The sequence below is a fragment of the Phallusia mammillata genome, chromosome 8, assembly GCF_965637545.1.
Source record: "Phallusia mammillata chromosome 8, kaPhaMamm4.hap1.1, whole genome shotgun sequence".
Lineage (NCBI taxonomy): Eukaryota > Metazoa > Chordata > Ascidiacea > Phlebobranchia > Ascidiidae > Phallusia > Phallusia mammillata.
The window spans coordinates 4,766,443-4,783,194 of record NC_137259.1 but is presented as its reverse complement, the minus strand read 5'-3'; the positions used below and the strand labels follow the sequence as shown (position 1 = coordinate 4,783,194).

Sequence of the window (16,752 nt, the reverse complement as noted above, 5' to 3'; positions counted from 1 at the left end):
TTTTTGGTGTGGTTTCCCACTAAAGCTGATTACCAAGTTCGAATAATGTTTTGTGCCGTAGGCTACATTAACGAAAATATTCTTCGTTCGATTAAAAATACCTAACTTTGTGACTGAATAATCAAAAGTATGACCTCAGATATTCAACTAAAACTTAATACAACTTCTTAAGTGCCATTAACAGATACAATTTCCTTCTGCATGTACATAATTTACCATCGTTTAAGAAACACTGTCTTAACCATGTAATTGCTAACTTTGGTGTTAAAGTGTGATTGTGTGAGCGACTTTGGACATAAAATAATGAACGTAACAAAAAGAAAATAGATTTTAGGGTCCCCATAAAACGAAAAAAATATACCTGGAAAATTTGCTCTCACATCAAAAGTTTTTGACCTAGGGTAGCCATTATTCAAAAACTAAAGAGATATGACAAAGAGATATGACTGCCAAAAAGTGAGAAAATATTTGTATTTATGTCACTGATGTCAAGATTTCAAAATTTATTGTTGTGTTCACCTAATCCTTTATGTTTACTTATAATATATCACCCTTTCCCTTGGTAATTAAAAGCGATGTTTGCATTCAAGTTTGTTAGAATCACCATCTATAGAGCAATAAAATCTACATAGAGCACAATGTAATGCCTACAGACAAATGGCAATTTATGCACAACTATTGCCTAGAAGTTATTCTCTATAGGATCAAAGTACAGCATTTTATTGCACACGTTTTTGAAATGCGACGCTTGTCGGTTTATTTGCAAACAGCGGGCCTTTTCACGTGCTTCACGGGTCAGCGATTTCATAACACACGATAGCCGCCGGCCCTTGTATTCACATCGTAGTAGAGACGTGTTTTCGAAAGAGCGTGCGCTCTTGTAAATGTTACCAGCACCGTTGCAAAGATATTTACATGCGCGTTTAAAAGGTGCTGTCTATGAGTAGCTGGGCTCAGTACCACTTTTGAGATGTAATTGCTGATTGTTTGTTTATTCGGGACTGGATTTGTACTGTAACAATGGTTGCTTATGACGAAGACGAAACTTCTTTTAATAGCAGCGCTGCTAATTTTGAATCAGCGAATGAAAATCACGTAAGTACGGCAAAAATTGTAATTTTATTTGATTATCTTTGTCATCTATTGCATGGATAAACGCTTTTTTAATTGTGTACCTACCTTTTGGAATTCGATAATGTTATTGTTATTTTTTTGTAAGAGGTTTTGTTTACAGATGTATATTGGATTATAGAAGATTTTTAGTTTAAATTATAAAAAGGAATTTAGCCCTGCCCATTGCTTTATTTTTTTCTATTTTTAGAGCAACAATGAAAAAGCATCAGAGAAAATTAAATTAGAAGTTACAGACAAAAAGTGTAAGTTTATTCTAGTGTTTTCTTAAAAATGTAAAAAATTTTTTATATTTTATTCAGGTCAAAGATTTATCCATTTCCGCTACAAGTCATTCAATTTAGGCTGATAGCCTTTTTAACAGACAATATTTAATGCAAAATAAAGTATTGATGAATTTGTTTGGATTTTTTGTACTTTTCATCAAATTTAATGTTTTATTGTATTAAAAGGAACACAGTATTTTTCAGCCCATTGAACAATTTGTCTAAATTTAAACAAGAGTAATTTAATTAATTTTTAATCATATAACAGATTTAATATCTGATGATGGAAATGACCCCATCGACACATTTGAAATGTCTTCGAAGATTGCGCACCGCTGGAGGACTGGGGCTGTTATAGTATCTTGGATTTCTATTGTTTTAACACTCACTATAGGCGTAATTGAATTTAGTAAGTCAAAAAATATTCATTTATTACCAAATTTCATGCTCTTATCCAAAAACTTACACCCTATGCCCATGGAAATTAACAGTATTGCCAAAACCTAATTCCAACAAAGATTTTTGTGTACCTTAATTAAATGGTAAAGAGTGGGTTATATTTTGTGATACTAGAGTTCTTTAGGTTGACTAAACGGAAAATGTATGTCCAGCTTAATCAGGAAATTAATCAGACTTTGGTATCATATGTATAGAAGTCCATTTAAGGTGGACAGTGCATAACTGCTCATTATTAATTGAGTTACCTCAGTTATCAATACATTTTTTATAGCAAACTAATTTCTATTATTTGTTGTACGAAACCCTTAAATAATTACTTTAATTTCAATTACACAAAATTAGAATAAAAAATGGTGTAATTTGTTGTGGTGCTGTTTTGTACCTGTTTTAAAAATTAAAAACGTTTTTTGAAGAACATTTGTCATGATTTGTTTAACAAAGTTTGACACTGTAATTAGCAAAGCATTACAAAATTAATTAATTATAATTTGGCGCTGCTGAATTGTCATGTGATTGCTTCCTGCAGTCAACTGTTTGATTCTAACTTCCGTTTTGTTGCAGTTGTGGCAAAAAATGAAAACAGCGCTGCTGCCTTCGGTTTAGCGGTGAGCAACTTATATTTTTAACCTGTGAATAACTAAAACATTCAGTAGTTATAAGCATTTAGACACTATTGTCTAAATTGGCATTATTTCCATGCTGTGATAGCAAGATTTTGTGTCATGCTTTCCTGTTTAAAGTATGACTCAACCATTTTGTTCCACTTTACATAGGATGTATGCCATTATATAGCACACACTTATCCTGTTGTAAAGCATGCCAAAACGTTTTTATTTATTTATTAATAAAGCCACCAATATGCGTAACAAAGTACATGTACCTACCTAATTTATGAAAGTTTGTTAAATTATGTACTAAAATTAATTGGAATGGCGTTCCCAGTGAGTTTTCATTCAGTGGCCTACAAACTGTTGTTAATTGTTGAATACTCCATTGTGCTATAGCAGTAGCTTCACACAATGTTCGTATTTTTTAGTTTAGTGCGATTCTGGATGTTATATCTTCTGCGGTGGTGCTGTGGCGGTATTACGGTACTTACAACACCTTTTCTAATCGTCGTGAACATATGTAAGTTCCTATGTGTATTTTATTCCTAACTTTGGCAAAAACCGTATCATTATTATCAACACTTCGATGCAACGCATTTTAATGTTTGAACAACGGGCGATTTCTCAAAAATTACGCAGTCCCACTGGCTTCTGTATATTGACACTATTTTTGATGTGGCACTATCTAACAATGGAATGACAATATACATGCGATAACAAAGAGATCTGTTTAAACCTTAAACTTATGCAACATAGCTTTAACAGGAAAGGGGCTAAATGCCTGCAGAAACTGTATTGTAGACCTTTAAGGAGCGCATAAAAGTATGTGTAATTTGACGCTACATTTAATAAGCATACGCGAATTTGCGTTTCAAAGTGTATTTTTGTTATCTGTACGTCCAGATACGTTTCTACATATTAAAAAAAACTTGTATATGTTTTGTGTAGATCGTGTATTGTGTTGGGATGCTTGTTCATCGTTTCAGCCATAGGAATAGCTGGGAAAGCGATTTTCGACTTGCTTATGGGCGAAACACCGGACATGAGTGTAAGTAGCATGGTTGGGAAGTTGGAAATATGACGCCCTTGAGTTGCCGCGACGTACAATGTGTTGAAATGCCTGTTCTAATTAGATGTTAAGTGGCTAAAGCTAAGTGACGGCTTTGTAGTTAGGTTTGAATTATCTAGTTGTACAATGTGGTATTTAGTAATTAGGCTAATTTTTTTTATTTAGATGAATTTTTGCGCCACAACAGTGGATTTTTGGCGCAATATTTTAACAGTTAACAGTATAATTAAACCTCTTATATTTTCTTCAAAAAATGGGTTATTTTGGGAACACAAATTCAAGAAAAAAATGTTTTAAAAAATGTGTTTTAAAAAAATCATCGTCCAAGCCACTATCGCGAATTTCTACCAAAAAATGAGTTATACAACGGCGTCATTTCCGCAATACAGACGTAACTGTCGCAGTATAACAAGAAAAAAAAACATGACTTAGGTCAACACAAATGGTTGTGATGTGACATGTCGAAATGTCGCAATACAAGTTCGTAAGCAACATGTGGCCCCTTATTTCGTGATGTGAATACACAAGCCCGCTGTGGACGTGTATAAGTCAGTTCCGGTCAAATTGCCACAGCTGACTTTTAGCGCATTGGCTTCATTGAAATACAGCGACTGTTGACACTTTTTAAATTGCCCTTTCCAGGATGTCACCTAATTTATTTAACACAAGCCATTATGTAGAAATTAGGCTTATGCGTTAGCAACACAATTTGATGCATATTTACGGTGGTTTTTATAAAGCACTTTTACATGGGCATCCTTTGCATTAAAAACATGCTTATATACCAATATGACCATATATTCTAACTGGGATCAGCCCTGAAGCGTTCATTCAGACCAGCAATCACGGCGCACTCATCTGCAATTCATAGTACGCCAGGCATCGGCCTATATCGGTATAACGCCTTCAATGGGTCTGGTGTACTTTAATGCTTTTTCACCATTTACACCATGCTGTTAAATCACGAATCAATACGACTTGCTTGTTGCAACGTTGGACTTGTAAAACACGCATTGTTTTGTTGGAAGTGCGTAAGCGCTTTTTGTGAAAGCGAAAATAGCTGTGTTTTTGCGACTTCCTTGCTATCACAAAGTGAAACCGCAACCCTGAAACTCAGATATGAGATGTTTGGTGTCTACAGTATAATGCTAGCCTTTGGGAACGTGTTCGGGCCCCGATGCTTTTTGTTGTATATAATTGTATAACAGCTATAATTCAACCAACGACGGCTACCATTTAAAGATCGTCGACAATAGTTACCTCGTTAGTCGTTATCATGCGCAATTGTCCAAACGAAATATCACCGAAAAACTAATAAAATAATATACCCTAAGCAGTGGTGGGATTCAGCCGGTTCGCACCGGTTCTATAGAACCGTCTCACGAAATTTTATGAGATCAGCGAACCGGTTAGCATTACTGGTTACTGTCAATGGACTGTTTGTAACAGAACCGGTTGAAAAATATGACTTTTGTGATAGAACCGGCTGACAAAAAAATTGAATCCCACCACTGGCCCTAAGTATGGCCACAATATAGAGATAGTAATTTTTTTCTGATTTTGGTATGTTTTTCTCTGTGATTGTAATACACACATATTTTTTGAAGAAATACACCCTAGAAAGATGAACTAAAAACGGTACAAACACAAGTAAATATATTTCCAAACAGCGAAAAACAACACAATTCAATTTGTTTGAACAGGAAAACGGCTTGAGAGTGCTGGTTATAACTTCAGCTGTGGCGAGCATTTCTTGTATATTCCTGTTTATCATAAAGACTGTTATTGCGAAGAAGTTGGCGTCATGGACAATATTCACTGATGGTGAGTCACTAACTTTTTTTGTTGTTAGCTCCAGTGCAAATTTTGACAATCATGTCATGTGCCAAAGTCTTGGTGAAACCATTTTCCACATTCTGCAATTTGTTATACAGTAAACATGGGTTAATCCGGGGTGGCACTAAATACCGCATGTGACCGCATGTGGCCGCATGTGACCGCATGTGATTCCTCTTAAAATACACCATGTTATGTGAAATGTAAGAATTCCAGCCCCATTAGGGGTAAAATAGACCAGATTCTAGATTGATTTTAATTTCAAACCTTCACCCAACCCTAATAGCTCTAACCGTCAGCGCTTTCAAAAGTCCGCAAAATTATTTTTTGGTAAAAGCATATTAAAGTCATTCACAGATTCCTGCCGTGTGATAACATGCGGTCACATGCGGCCACATGCGGTATTTAGCACCACCGGTTAATCCGGACCCGTTTGGATCAAAAACTGTCCGGAGTAGGCACAAATCCGGATAAACCGAATTCCATTATTTTAATTCTTACCACATTACATATCTTTTGTACCTCGAGTTTTATCCGAATTAGGCGAATATCCGGATTAACCGAATCCTGTTTAATAGAGGTTTACTGTATAACCTAACCATGGACAAATTCAGTTTGGCAAGACGTTATAAATGTTTGTGTGGGGGTTGTTGTATTATATAAGGGTTTGATTAATCACAAAAGCTGTGTATACACATGGTTGATGCTTATCACTAAATTTTGTCCTTAAAAACCGCCCTGAAAAATGAAATTGCCCTTATTTTGGCATTACGTCTAGGTTTGTGTCAGTTACAGCAACGTCAAATCCTTATATTTTGCCTCACTAAGACCAACGCTTATTCAAAATGCAAAGCAAGACCTTTGTAAACCAACATTAATAGCACTTTTTTGGTAGCCTATCTCGGTTAGTTGGAAAGCAAATTTTGCTGTAACAGTTTGACATTTTTGATGCCTTGAATTGTTTGACGTTGTATAGATTCAAACTTATTTCCCGAAAAGCCCTTTATTTGAGCTTCTAAAATGCCTAATTGGTAATAAGTCGGCATTGTATTTGACAGAAAGTTGAACGTTATATTGCAAAACAAAAAAACTTTGGTGGCACATAACCTCGCTAGTATATTTTGGAAAGTAAACAGACAACATAGCGAGTTTTATCAATCGGATTTTTAATACTGAAAACAAAACCTTCCAATATCCTTATACGACATCCGCATTAAGTTCAGGATTTCCACATAATACTCGCCACAGATTTCTTTTCAACCCTTACTAATGACTAGGTTACCAATAGAGGTTGAAATAGTAGGCCTTAAATCAACAAAACCGCCCAAAACGCATGCCTACAGTTAACAGTGTATGCCATGGTTCATTGTAATACCTCCAACTTCAAAACCAATTACGCCCACTTAACTAACACTCAGCCATAGCTTAACGCATTGATTAACAACTAATTGAGTTAATTCGTCGGCAAACAGCGTAATATCGCAATTAAATTAGTTCTTTTTCGTGATTTTTTAGCCCTCAACTCACTGGCCGGTGCTGTAGTCGCAACTTCGATGGTGGTTACATCAGAAGTCACCAAAGATAACAGCTACTTGTGGTTTTTGGATGCCTCCGTTGGCTTGGTTGTGAGCCTGTTCCTGATAATATACGGTCTTTGGTGAGTTGTTAAATAGTTATTTTTGCATGCTCACATGATACTTTCAACAAGGCATTCTAAAAAGGCTTGTTTGTCGTGCTTGGCGCCGAATACGATAATTGAATTATACTTGAGCCTGTTAAGAGATCAGGTGTTACACATGTGCCTGACTGCGTTAAAACAACAAGACTTTAGGCTTTGATGATTTCAAAGACCCGCATGTATGCGCTGTCTAGGCGGCCTTGGTGTAATCTTTGGTAACAGTATTTTTAAGATATATAACCATGGTTGCCATTGACCTAAAGCGAAAAATGAGGACAAATCTTTAGACTAAGAATGCTTAACCGCCCTGTATATAACATCTGCTATGTTTGGACACCTAAGTATCAAATTTATATTTAAAAATAGAAACGGCTTATAGTTTTGGTACGGCGAAACTGTTTCAACAAACTGATGAAACGTGGGATGAAGAAATGCATTTCTTTTTCATAAAGCGCCTGTATGTTCATAAATCAACAAACTGAAAAAAAATGTATACACCAATCACAGGCCTTTTACAGAACTATCCATATAAGTTGGAAACCAAAATCATTTGTTTCGTTAAAAATATCGCCATTTTGCAAGCAGAAACGTTGCAAAAAAACGACGCTTGCTAAACCGGTGGCTATTGATCCGTGTTTAAATCCAATCTTTGTGTGTTTTAACCATCAATATTTCCACGTTGCAACGCACTGAAGTCGAACCGTTTTATTTTTAACCAGTAATGGGCCTTACAATGGTTTTTCCTTGCGATATGCCTGTTTTGCTAAACCAGTAGTTCGAGAACGTTTTAGGCGTACGACACACATACTAACTATTTGTAATAGATTACAATGTTTTTGATAAAAACGATATTAAAATGGGGTTTTGGCAATAGCACATGTATTCCATCACAGAAGTGGGGCCGGGTTCAGGCTTAAGTTTAAATCAAATGGGCTTGTTTCGGGCCCCACTTAACACTCGGTTTCATTTGTGTCGAATTTTTAGCCACTTTTGGGCCTAATTTGGACCTTGTTGGAAAAAATTCGGGTTCTGGCCGGGTTTCGGGCTTGTACTTCACCAAGCCGAAAACAGGGAAACTGTACTTTGTAAAATCTATTCCGTGTCCCACAGTCAACCGCAGTTACATATGCGGGTACACCATAGTGGAACTTTTAACAAACAAGCTACAAAAGTGCAATGCACATGGGGTAAAGGTGGTGAATTTACCACACGAACACGATCTTGCCTTCCGTGTTATGTTCCAATGAGTCAGTTTCAATCGTTGTGAATTCTTGCCTGTCTTCATGACACACAGGTGTTACTTCCGTTCTATATGAGCCACATAAGGCACATTCCCTAATTACTAACTAGGGTCAAACTGAATCATGTGGTCTTTGTAATAACAACGTAATAGGTTGTAATGACAAGGTACAGTGTAATTACACGATTTGACGTCATTATATAGGATGTAGGCATTCTCCAAAAATGTTTAAATACAATTTTAAACATAGCACAGAATACTGCGAATACAACTCTCAAGTTTTGATTACGTTTTCAATTTATTTGTTACTTTTTGCATGATGTTTAAGAATTGCGTTTTTCAAGTTTTTTACATCAATTGGAAATTGTTGAAATGATGTTGATACAACGAAAAATGCTTGCCCCAACTTTATAGAGCTCTTTTTGGCAATTGCAGAAAAAAAATCCTTTGTTTATCGTGCACTGTACTACGCGCATTCAGTGTTATTTACTCTGATCAAGGCGACCTGTATAGGACGGCGAAACGTCAAGGCACAAAATACAATTACCAGAAGAGCTCTATAAATTCGATATTATACCTGGCAGCAACAACTTATATGTGCTTACCCCAATAGTAGACCAAACGTTCGTACAGTTGAAGTTGAACTGGCCCGAAACTGAGGTCCAAACCCGGCCTGGTCTCGACCCGTAAAACCCGACCCTAGTTAGAAATCTGTGTTGTTGTTGCCATAACATGCAGTCAAAAGTGGATTAGGTGAAGTTAAACGGAGTTGGTATGCGTACAGATTGAAACCAATCCTAATCAGTCCATTTGTGCATGACTGCACCACGTTTTAGTGAGTCACTTCCAAAAACCTTCCGGAAAACAACTGTTTTATTTTCCTAATTGAAAACTCGTGCCGTTTGTGCCTCTTTTAACTTGTTTTGACGTGAACTTAAAAACAAATGTATCGTGTTGTTTGTCTTTATTCGCTTTGTCACGTTGGAGAAATGCGAACGAAAGGGTTGCAACGTGGCGTACTGATGTTGTCCTTAAATAAAGTTTTTCCGAGGCGGAATAGTGGAAAATTATGGTCGAGTAATATAAGTCAGTCCCTTTTCCAGTGGTTCACAACTGTTATTGCCGAAAACCTCCCTTAACATTTCAAAACATTTTCATTTCTCCCTAATATACTACATAGTAGATTCTAAACCATACAAAGATCATTTAAAATTGGATGTTTTATTAACTTTACAGGTTATATTTCCAGAGCTGAAGTGTCTATTTACAAACCACTAATAAAAACAAAGTTAAAAGTTTTAAAATGCCTCTCCGGTTGTCAAACCACTACCCCCAATCGAACCTGTTTAAATGCCAAAACGGACCTAATCGTACCTGTGCCTAAACCCGACGCAAAAAGTTGGGCCCGACAAAACTATGTAGCCAAGAGTTGTAAACAGGCCTGAAAATGGAGCCCGAATCCGAAAGTACAAGCCCCAAACCCGGCCCGAACCCGAATTCTTTTTGAGAAGCTCGTTTTGGTCCGATAGTTTGAAGCTCAGGAATGACAAAGACGATAAACAACAATAGACAACTGCTGGTCTTAAACAAGGCGTTTTATATCTGTTTGACATTAGGTCAGGTCCAGCAACTGGCTATACTTAGGCTAGTAAAATTTATTCCAAAAAAAATACTGACACAGAGTGTAAAGTCAGGCCCGAATCAAGCCCGTTTGTTTTGAAGAAACCTATAAGCCCGAAAATCCCGGCCCGACTTACAACTTTGATGTGAACTACTGTTGAACAGAGTATCACATAAATTCTGTTAACTGTGTAATATTATTTTTTCGCAGGCTGCTGACAAAACATGTTCCAGAAGTTAAAAAGACGAGTGGCACGTGATCATTTCCACCAATCACATCTCTTCCCTGCATTTGCCCGGGCGCTTGGCTAGGTGTCAAAGGTGACGGGTTACCTTAGGTCAAGTTAATGTTTTGTTCGAGGTCATGATTGTTTTTTTTTCATTTGATCAATTCTTTTTACCTTTTTTGTCTTTCGACTATTGCATTTTGGAAACGTAGCAAATAAGAAGCTCGTTAAAAACTGAACAGTTAGATATACATTCCACTTAAAATAATAACTATTTTAGAATACAAATATTGTTTTAATGATGCAAAACAAAATAGTTTCAATATCTAAATTTATTCATTTCATTGCGAAATAGTTACAAAAATCACAGTGTATTGGTTTTGGTTACCTACATTTTCGGTTTCCAAGGCGAAATATATATTGTTAACATATGTACACACGCTACCATTCTGTACACATTTACTCGTTTTAGAGTATTATAAATGTAGTTTGTGTTTCAATACCATTGCCATAAATTGTGCCTTATATTTTCGTTCCTTAACCTTTCGTGCAATCGTGCGACCGTTTGTCATCATAAAAAGGAAATAATTCATTTCAAACCATGTCTTAAGATGCACAAAATCATTTAAACATGTAATGTTCTAGAATAATTCTCATTGCGAATTGCTCTCCACATAATAAACTAGCTGCAACACATTTTTTTTTTAAATGACATTTTTTTTACTTTTTTTGCAACTGAAAAAACAGAAAATAAAAATCCTGTTGACAAAAGTTAGAAAAAACTTATTTTCCGCCAAACACTAAAAAACGTTTTTTTTTCTTATTTCTTTACCTGATATACACTTAAATGTCAAATTGAAGAACCCTAGCCTCTATTTTGAGTTTTCCATTTAAATCTGTGCAAAACTAGCCTATATAAGAAGAGTGTTCCCCGATATGTTTTCTTTTTTGTTTCAAGTAACATTATTATCAGCCATACACGATTCTAAAGTGCTCTTAGTACTAGCGTTGACAAATTTTATCGCATAACTTTATTGCTCTGCCTTTCTTTCGGCCGTTATTTTCCACAGTGTTGCGTTTTTGCACTTGGCCCCTCCCTAACGTTGTTCACGAGCAAAAAATTGCAAAAAATGCAAACTTGGTTACTTTTGGCACCTCCATAAAAATATGCAAAAATATTATTATTTCGACCTTTTTCGCCAAATGTTATGCTTCTCTCTAACATTCAAAAGATCAATTGCGCCCTATGATCAAATTTATTTGGACATGAATACGATTTGCAATTAAACTATGTACTTTCCCTTTTTCCGAATACTTCTTTCATTTGGGACTGTTTAACACATACGCATTTCGCACTGGTGTGTGGTTGTATTTACATCCATTATACCCGCGCTTTATGCATACCAGACATCCTCTATAAATATATATACATACCTATATTGTGCATTATGTTTTGTACACTCTTTGCGAACTGTAGTGCAATAAAACTTATCAGCTCTATAAATGCTTGTATTTTGCTTATTATTGATTATAACGGGATATTTGTTATCTAGATATGAATAACTTTAACTTGATAAGATTATCTGCACTTAATTGCAATTAAAGTTAGAGAAGTTTGACAAAAATGTGGTCAAACTCAAAAGACGAAAAAATTTAAAATAAATATTAAATGCTGAGTCATTATGCGTCATGATTTTTGGAGGTCGCAGTCGGCAGTCGCACGTTGGAAACGAAGTGGACTTTGTTCTTTGCTGGGTAGAAAAGTCACGTAAGACCCCTTGAAGGACAAATGAAAGCTGTAACTTACTTTTATTCCATTAAAACAGCATAGAGAAACACGATTTTTGTTTCGTTTTAAGTGTAGTTATACTATTGTCATCATGATTTTACAAAAAACGAAAATTGTATTGTTTACAATTACATTTATAGAATCTAACAAATTGTTGCACTTGTAAATTTGGTAATTGTGCTGTTGTAAAAAGAAAATGGCTTCACTACCTAAAGATTACGGTTATGTGGTTGGAACTGGACTTGCAAGTTGGGTTATGTTGCAGGGAATGGCAATGAAAGTTGTCAAAGCTAGAAAACAATATGGAGTAGAAGTGAGTTTACTATAAATTGTGTATTTTGCAATTGTATCTTGTTTGTGGAATTGCTAATTTAAAGTTTAACTATCATTGAAACCAAAACAAACAGTAACTAAAAAAAACTGTGGAATACACGTTTCGTTTTGCAAAGGAAACCTATATAATATACCGTTCTTAACTTTTTTCCTAATCAGGTTTATCTCTAGTTAAAGGTTTGGATCAGGGGTGCCCAACCTTTATTGACTCCAGATTTTTGGGGTAGTAGAACTCTCGGGATCTACCATTCCAAGACAAATTAGTAATATAAAAAACCAACTCTATGTGTTTGTTACCAAAGAATAACATGCATTTTTCGGAGCCTTTTTATATGTTTTCATAGTAGTTTACGTATGATTTATTTACAGCGCAATGCGCACCATTTTAAACTTGATCCAATACTAATCTTTAAAGTATAATGATAAAAAAAAGTTTAAACCAAACTTAATTTTGATTGACAAGCCCCAAAATGCAATCTATTTAAAAAAAAAACACAGACCAAACACCTGTACAAAGTAACAATACTGTAACTATTACATTTTTTTGACGTAACAAGGCGCCTGCTGAGAATTAGTGGTATGAACATATCAATTCTCTTAATATCATTAAGATAAGTCTCTTCTCTCCGAGGTCTTTATGTACAGCAACATTCCTTAAAAATGTCCAACAAACAACTATTTTAAATTATTTTCTGCATCCCTCACAATTGACTTGATATCAGTCCGAGATCGACCAGTCAATTGCTATCGACAGGTTGGGCACCCTGGTTTAGATGATTATGCAGCACCATTTATTTTTGTTGTTACTAGCAAATCCCAGTTTTGCTGTTGCATAATGGGTTTTTTTCCAATGTAAAAAATCAACTGAATGTGTTTTAATACTTGAAATACTAGAATCTCCCAAAATTTGTGTTGTGCTTGATCCACATAGGAAAGTTAACTTTCCTAATAATTGTTTTTAGTACCCAAATATGTACAGTGACAAGGAACCAGCGTTCAATTGTGTTCAACGAGCTCACCAGAACACTTTGGAAGGCCACCCATCATTTCTTTTTATGCTTACTGTTGGTGGACTTGAATGCCCAGTAAGTGCTTTTGCGCATGTGAATTATGATGGAATAACATTGCATTTTGTGTTGTTTTTTTTAGCTTCTCTTCTCTTGGACATAGTTGTATAATCAGGGTTGCTATACCGTGCTTGTTACAACGATATTTTCCTATTTTTGAAGGACAATGTTTTGGTAAAATTTATGTTTATGACCAACTGTGTGATTTTGTTTTCTACAGTGATCCGTTTTCTAAAAACTTTTCTTAAATTACTAACAAACTTTTAAGTAATATATTCTTCTGCTGTAAATATTAAGTGTTTAATTGTACAGATTTTTTGACATAAATATTAACAGATTAATTGACAACATTACATCTTACTTCACTCCTCTTTTACTTCACAGAAATTAGGTTGTAGTCGAATTTAACTGTATTATAACTTAGCATATTAGTTGTCAAATTAATTAATCAAAGTGCTGGTTACTGCCAAGCGATCTAAAATGAACCCATATTTCTTCACCAGAGAACCGCAGCTGGACTTGGGATGGTTTGGATTCTGGGAAGAATTGCATACGCTAAGGGTTACTCCAGTGGGGATCCTAAAAATCGCAAATGGGGAAGTTTTGGATATATTGGAAGCCTTGGTCTACTTGGATTGACAACCTGCTTTGCCTTGAAAAAATTGGAGATTTTGTAAACAGCATTCTGCAACAATCGTATTTTGTAATTTTCAATCTTCAAATCATTTTTCTATTCCATTCCTCTGGTTTTTGTAACATGAATATCACTGATTGAAACACTGTTTTTTTGGTGCTATAACAATGCAAGCATAAGGAGAAATATTTTATTGGACCAATCCGCCGTAGAAATAAAAATGAATGAAAGAAAATTGGGTAGGCAAAAGAAATGAAATACTAATGAAGAAGAAAATGAAGAATACTACAACATAATTGAGGTTGTCTAGTCTAAACAAGTTACAAAACACTTTTTATGACCTGGAAAGAAAATAAAGCTGTCAGGACAAAGAACAGAGCATAATCTGTTTTTGTGGTAGCTTTTGATATGTGATCAGCTTGATTGAGCTGTAGATTATTTTCAAAAGCTTTTTTAGGAATATTCTTGACTGCAACATGCAGACACTTCAATGAGGAGCATAAGCCATGGGTTGTTAGCACGATTTCCTCTACCTACATCAAATAAAATTTATTTACATTGAATGCAGTTTATGAAAAACATTAAGAATAGATTATATTTGAATACGATACTGACAATGCTGTCAAGGTGAAATATACATGTCTTAAAACCTAAAGGACTAATGACCTAATGTTTTTTTCACAAACTTAAATTAACAGACATAGGTTCCTTCTAGTGTTCATCCACCAAGCACATTCTAGGTGATTTCTACTTTTGAGTTTGAAGTAAAGTAATCACATGATGGAAAAGCTTCATTTTCTGTACAAACAGCAGAAATATTGCAAGTGTGATACTTTAACCTGTTGTAGTACATGACAATGTGGGTCCTTTTCATAGTGCATATTTGCAGCTGGTGCCAGTAACTGTGGATGAATGATCAGCTGCTTTTGAATGAACCTGTATATATCAACAGATACATGCAAGATGTGAACATATATCGTACAAAAATCGTAGCCCAGTACCCTAAAGACCTAGAAATGAACTGCAGATGGTCTTTTGAACTTTTGAGAACCGCCTGAACATTCTTGAATGTGATACCAGAATGGGCAAGATCGGGCAAACTTTCTTCCTTCCACTCTTGACAGTGCCAATCTCGAACCTGCAAAGAAAAATGCATGATACACAATTTACAAATACTTTGCTAGATAAAAATTCTTACAGCCTTCAGTATTCGTAATTTAGAACCATGTTGTTTAATTCCTATTATGTTAAGGTCCTCCATAGTGAAATCCAAAAGCTGATCAAACCTAATGTCATGTTCATGAAACAAAGGAATGAGGTGTGGCAAATCCAAACCACATAACAGCAGTTCAAGTTGACCGTACCTGCAACAAAAAATATTTATAATTGATTAATATTACTTTGATAAGAATACCAACTTTTCATAATTTTGTGTGTTTTCTTCAATATTTTCAAGTAGTATGGGCTCTTCGGGTATTTCGGTATTACCCTCTTCATTAGGTTTCACATTTGTAGTTTCCAAATTTCTGTCTTTTTCACAGGTGCTTTCATCTGTATCTATTTTAGATTCGAGCCAATTATTTGTTTCTTTTAAAATTTTCTTTATTTCAGTAGAAATAGCCTCTTGGTTGACATTAATGTGTAATGGGCCTTTGTTAGCTAAGCACTTAACCACTTCCATATAGTTTCTGTAAATTGCCCAATCAGCTGCATTCCAGCCTTGCTTGTCCTTTGAATTCAAGTCAATTTTGTCATGACCCAATAACACATTCACAATTTCACATTTTCCACCTCGAGCAGCATAAATAAGAGCAGTTCTCCCTGCATTATCCTGCTTTGTTACATCAGCGTTAAATTTCAACAAAAGTTCAACAATGTTACAAACCAACTTTTCTGGACAACTACTTTTGCATGCTGCCATTAGGGCACTACACCCAGAGGGTCCACAAACATTTACATCTGCACCTATTTCAAGTAATTTCTGCACAATTTCAAGTTTTCCAAAATTGGATGCATACATTAATGCTGTCCAGCCAGAACCAAGCAATTTGTTGCACATTGTTGGGTCACCAGCAAGTATGTTTGCGACCAGTGGTAATGACCCATTAATAACTGCAGTATGCAAGTCAGCTAGCAAAGTAATTTGTCCATTTTTGATGAACAACGATTGGTCAGCTTGTGGATGGCTAGTTGCAGAATTTGAAGCAACATCTTGTATATTCTCTGTTGTGGATTCACGAGGGGATAAAACTGTTAAATCAGTTTCATATCCAAAATCAAATGAATCTTCTTCAGCATCGCTGTCTCCAGCAGCAGAAAATTTTAACATTTTTGGAGCCTTGAATCAAATCAGGTGTTTGTCAACAAACTGAAACAAGTTTCATTTTGCCAAAACAGCACTTTGTTATGCTTATGACCAAGTACAATAAACAAAAAATGTTTGCTAACATACAAACCAGAGTTGGTATGAAACTACTCTGTCTTTAACTATATTTCGTGTTTGTAATACAATTGCCAGAAGAGCTCTACGCCTGGTTTTATACCTGGTCTGGAAACAAGTAATTAAAGAGTAAATAAGTTTCCAGTCCCTCGTGTCAGTGACACTGACAGTCTGTCACATTAACATTTAGGTTTTATACCACAAATTCAACCTGATTTTATACTTTATTTGATCAAATCATACTAGTGCAGTGGGACAAACATTGTGTTGTGTTAATCTAAATTGTCAATTACCTTATTATTTTTGAACAATTAATAATTGCAGTTTTCTGCGAAAAAACACTGACGATATCATT

At 35.3% G+C, this 16,752-nt stretch overlaps 3 protein-coding genes and 1 long non-coding RNA gene across 4 annotated transcripts; 2 read left to right on the top strand and 2 right to left on the bottom strand.

The window, feature by feature from the left end:
- Positions 1–793: 793 nt before the first annotated feature.
- LOC145204434 (transmembrane protein 163a-like) lies at positions 794–11,638 on the top strand. Its single transcript, XM_080076975.1, has 9 exons — positions 794–1,095; positions 1,322–1,376; positions 1,666–1,806; positions 2,418–2,461; positions 2,893–2,984; positions 3,413–3,512; positions 5,237–5,357; positions 6,885–7,026; positions 10,119–11,638. The coding sequence occupies exons 1-9, from the start codon at positions 1,021–1,023 to the stop codon at positions 10,165–10,167; spliced, it is 819 nt and encodes a 272-aa protein (XP_079933101.1). The 5' UTR covers positions 794–1,020; the 3' UTR covers positions 10,168–11,638.
- Positions 5,173–6,425, bottom strand: LOC145204438 (uncharacterized). Its single transcript, XR_013853489.1, has 2 exons — positions 5,371–6,425; positions 5,173–5,296 (listed from the first exon to the last, which is right to left on the bottom strand). It is a non-coding gene; the product is annotated as an uncharacterized LOC145204438 (long non-coding RNA).
- A 403-nt stretch (positions 11,639–12,041) lies between the features above and the next one.
- LOC145204437 (glutathione S-transferase 3, mitochondrial-like) lies at positions 12,042–14,105 on the top strand. Its single transcript, XM_080076977.1, has 3 exons — positions 12,042–12,236; positions 13,219–13,341; positions 13,827–14,105. The coding sequence occupies exons 1-3, from the start codon at positions 12,120–12,122 to the stop codon at positions 13,998–14,000; spliced, it is 414 nt and encodes a 137-aa protein (XP_079933103.1). The 5' UTR covers positions 12,042–12,119; the 3' UTR covers positions 14,001–14,105.
- A 28-nt stretch (positions 14,106–14,133) lies between these two features.
- Positions 14,134–16,636, bottom strand: LOC145204431 (ankyrin repeat, SAM and basic leucine zipper domain-containing protein 1-like). The gene is made up of 5 exons (XM_080076972.1): positions 15,376–16,636; positions 15,156–15,321; positions 14,959–15,095; positions 14,797–14,893; positions 14,134–14,490 (listed from the first exon to the last, which is right to left on the bottom strand). The coding sequence occupies exons 1-5, from the start codon at positions 16,284–16,286 to the stop codon at positions 14,278–14,280; spliced, it is 1,524 nt and encodes a 507-aa protein (XP_079933098.1). The 5' UTR covers positions 16,287–16,636; the 3' UTR covers positions 14,134–14,277.
- Positions 16,637–16,752: the final 116 nt, after the last annotated feature.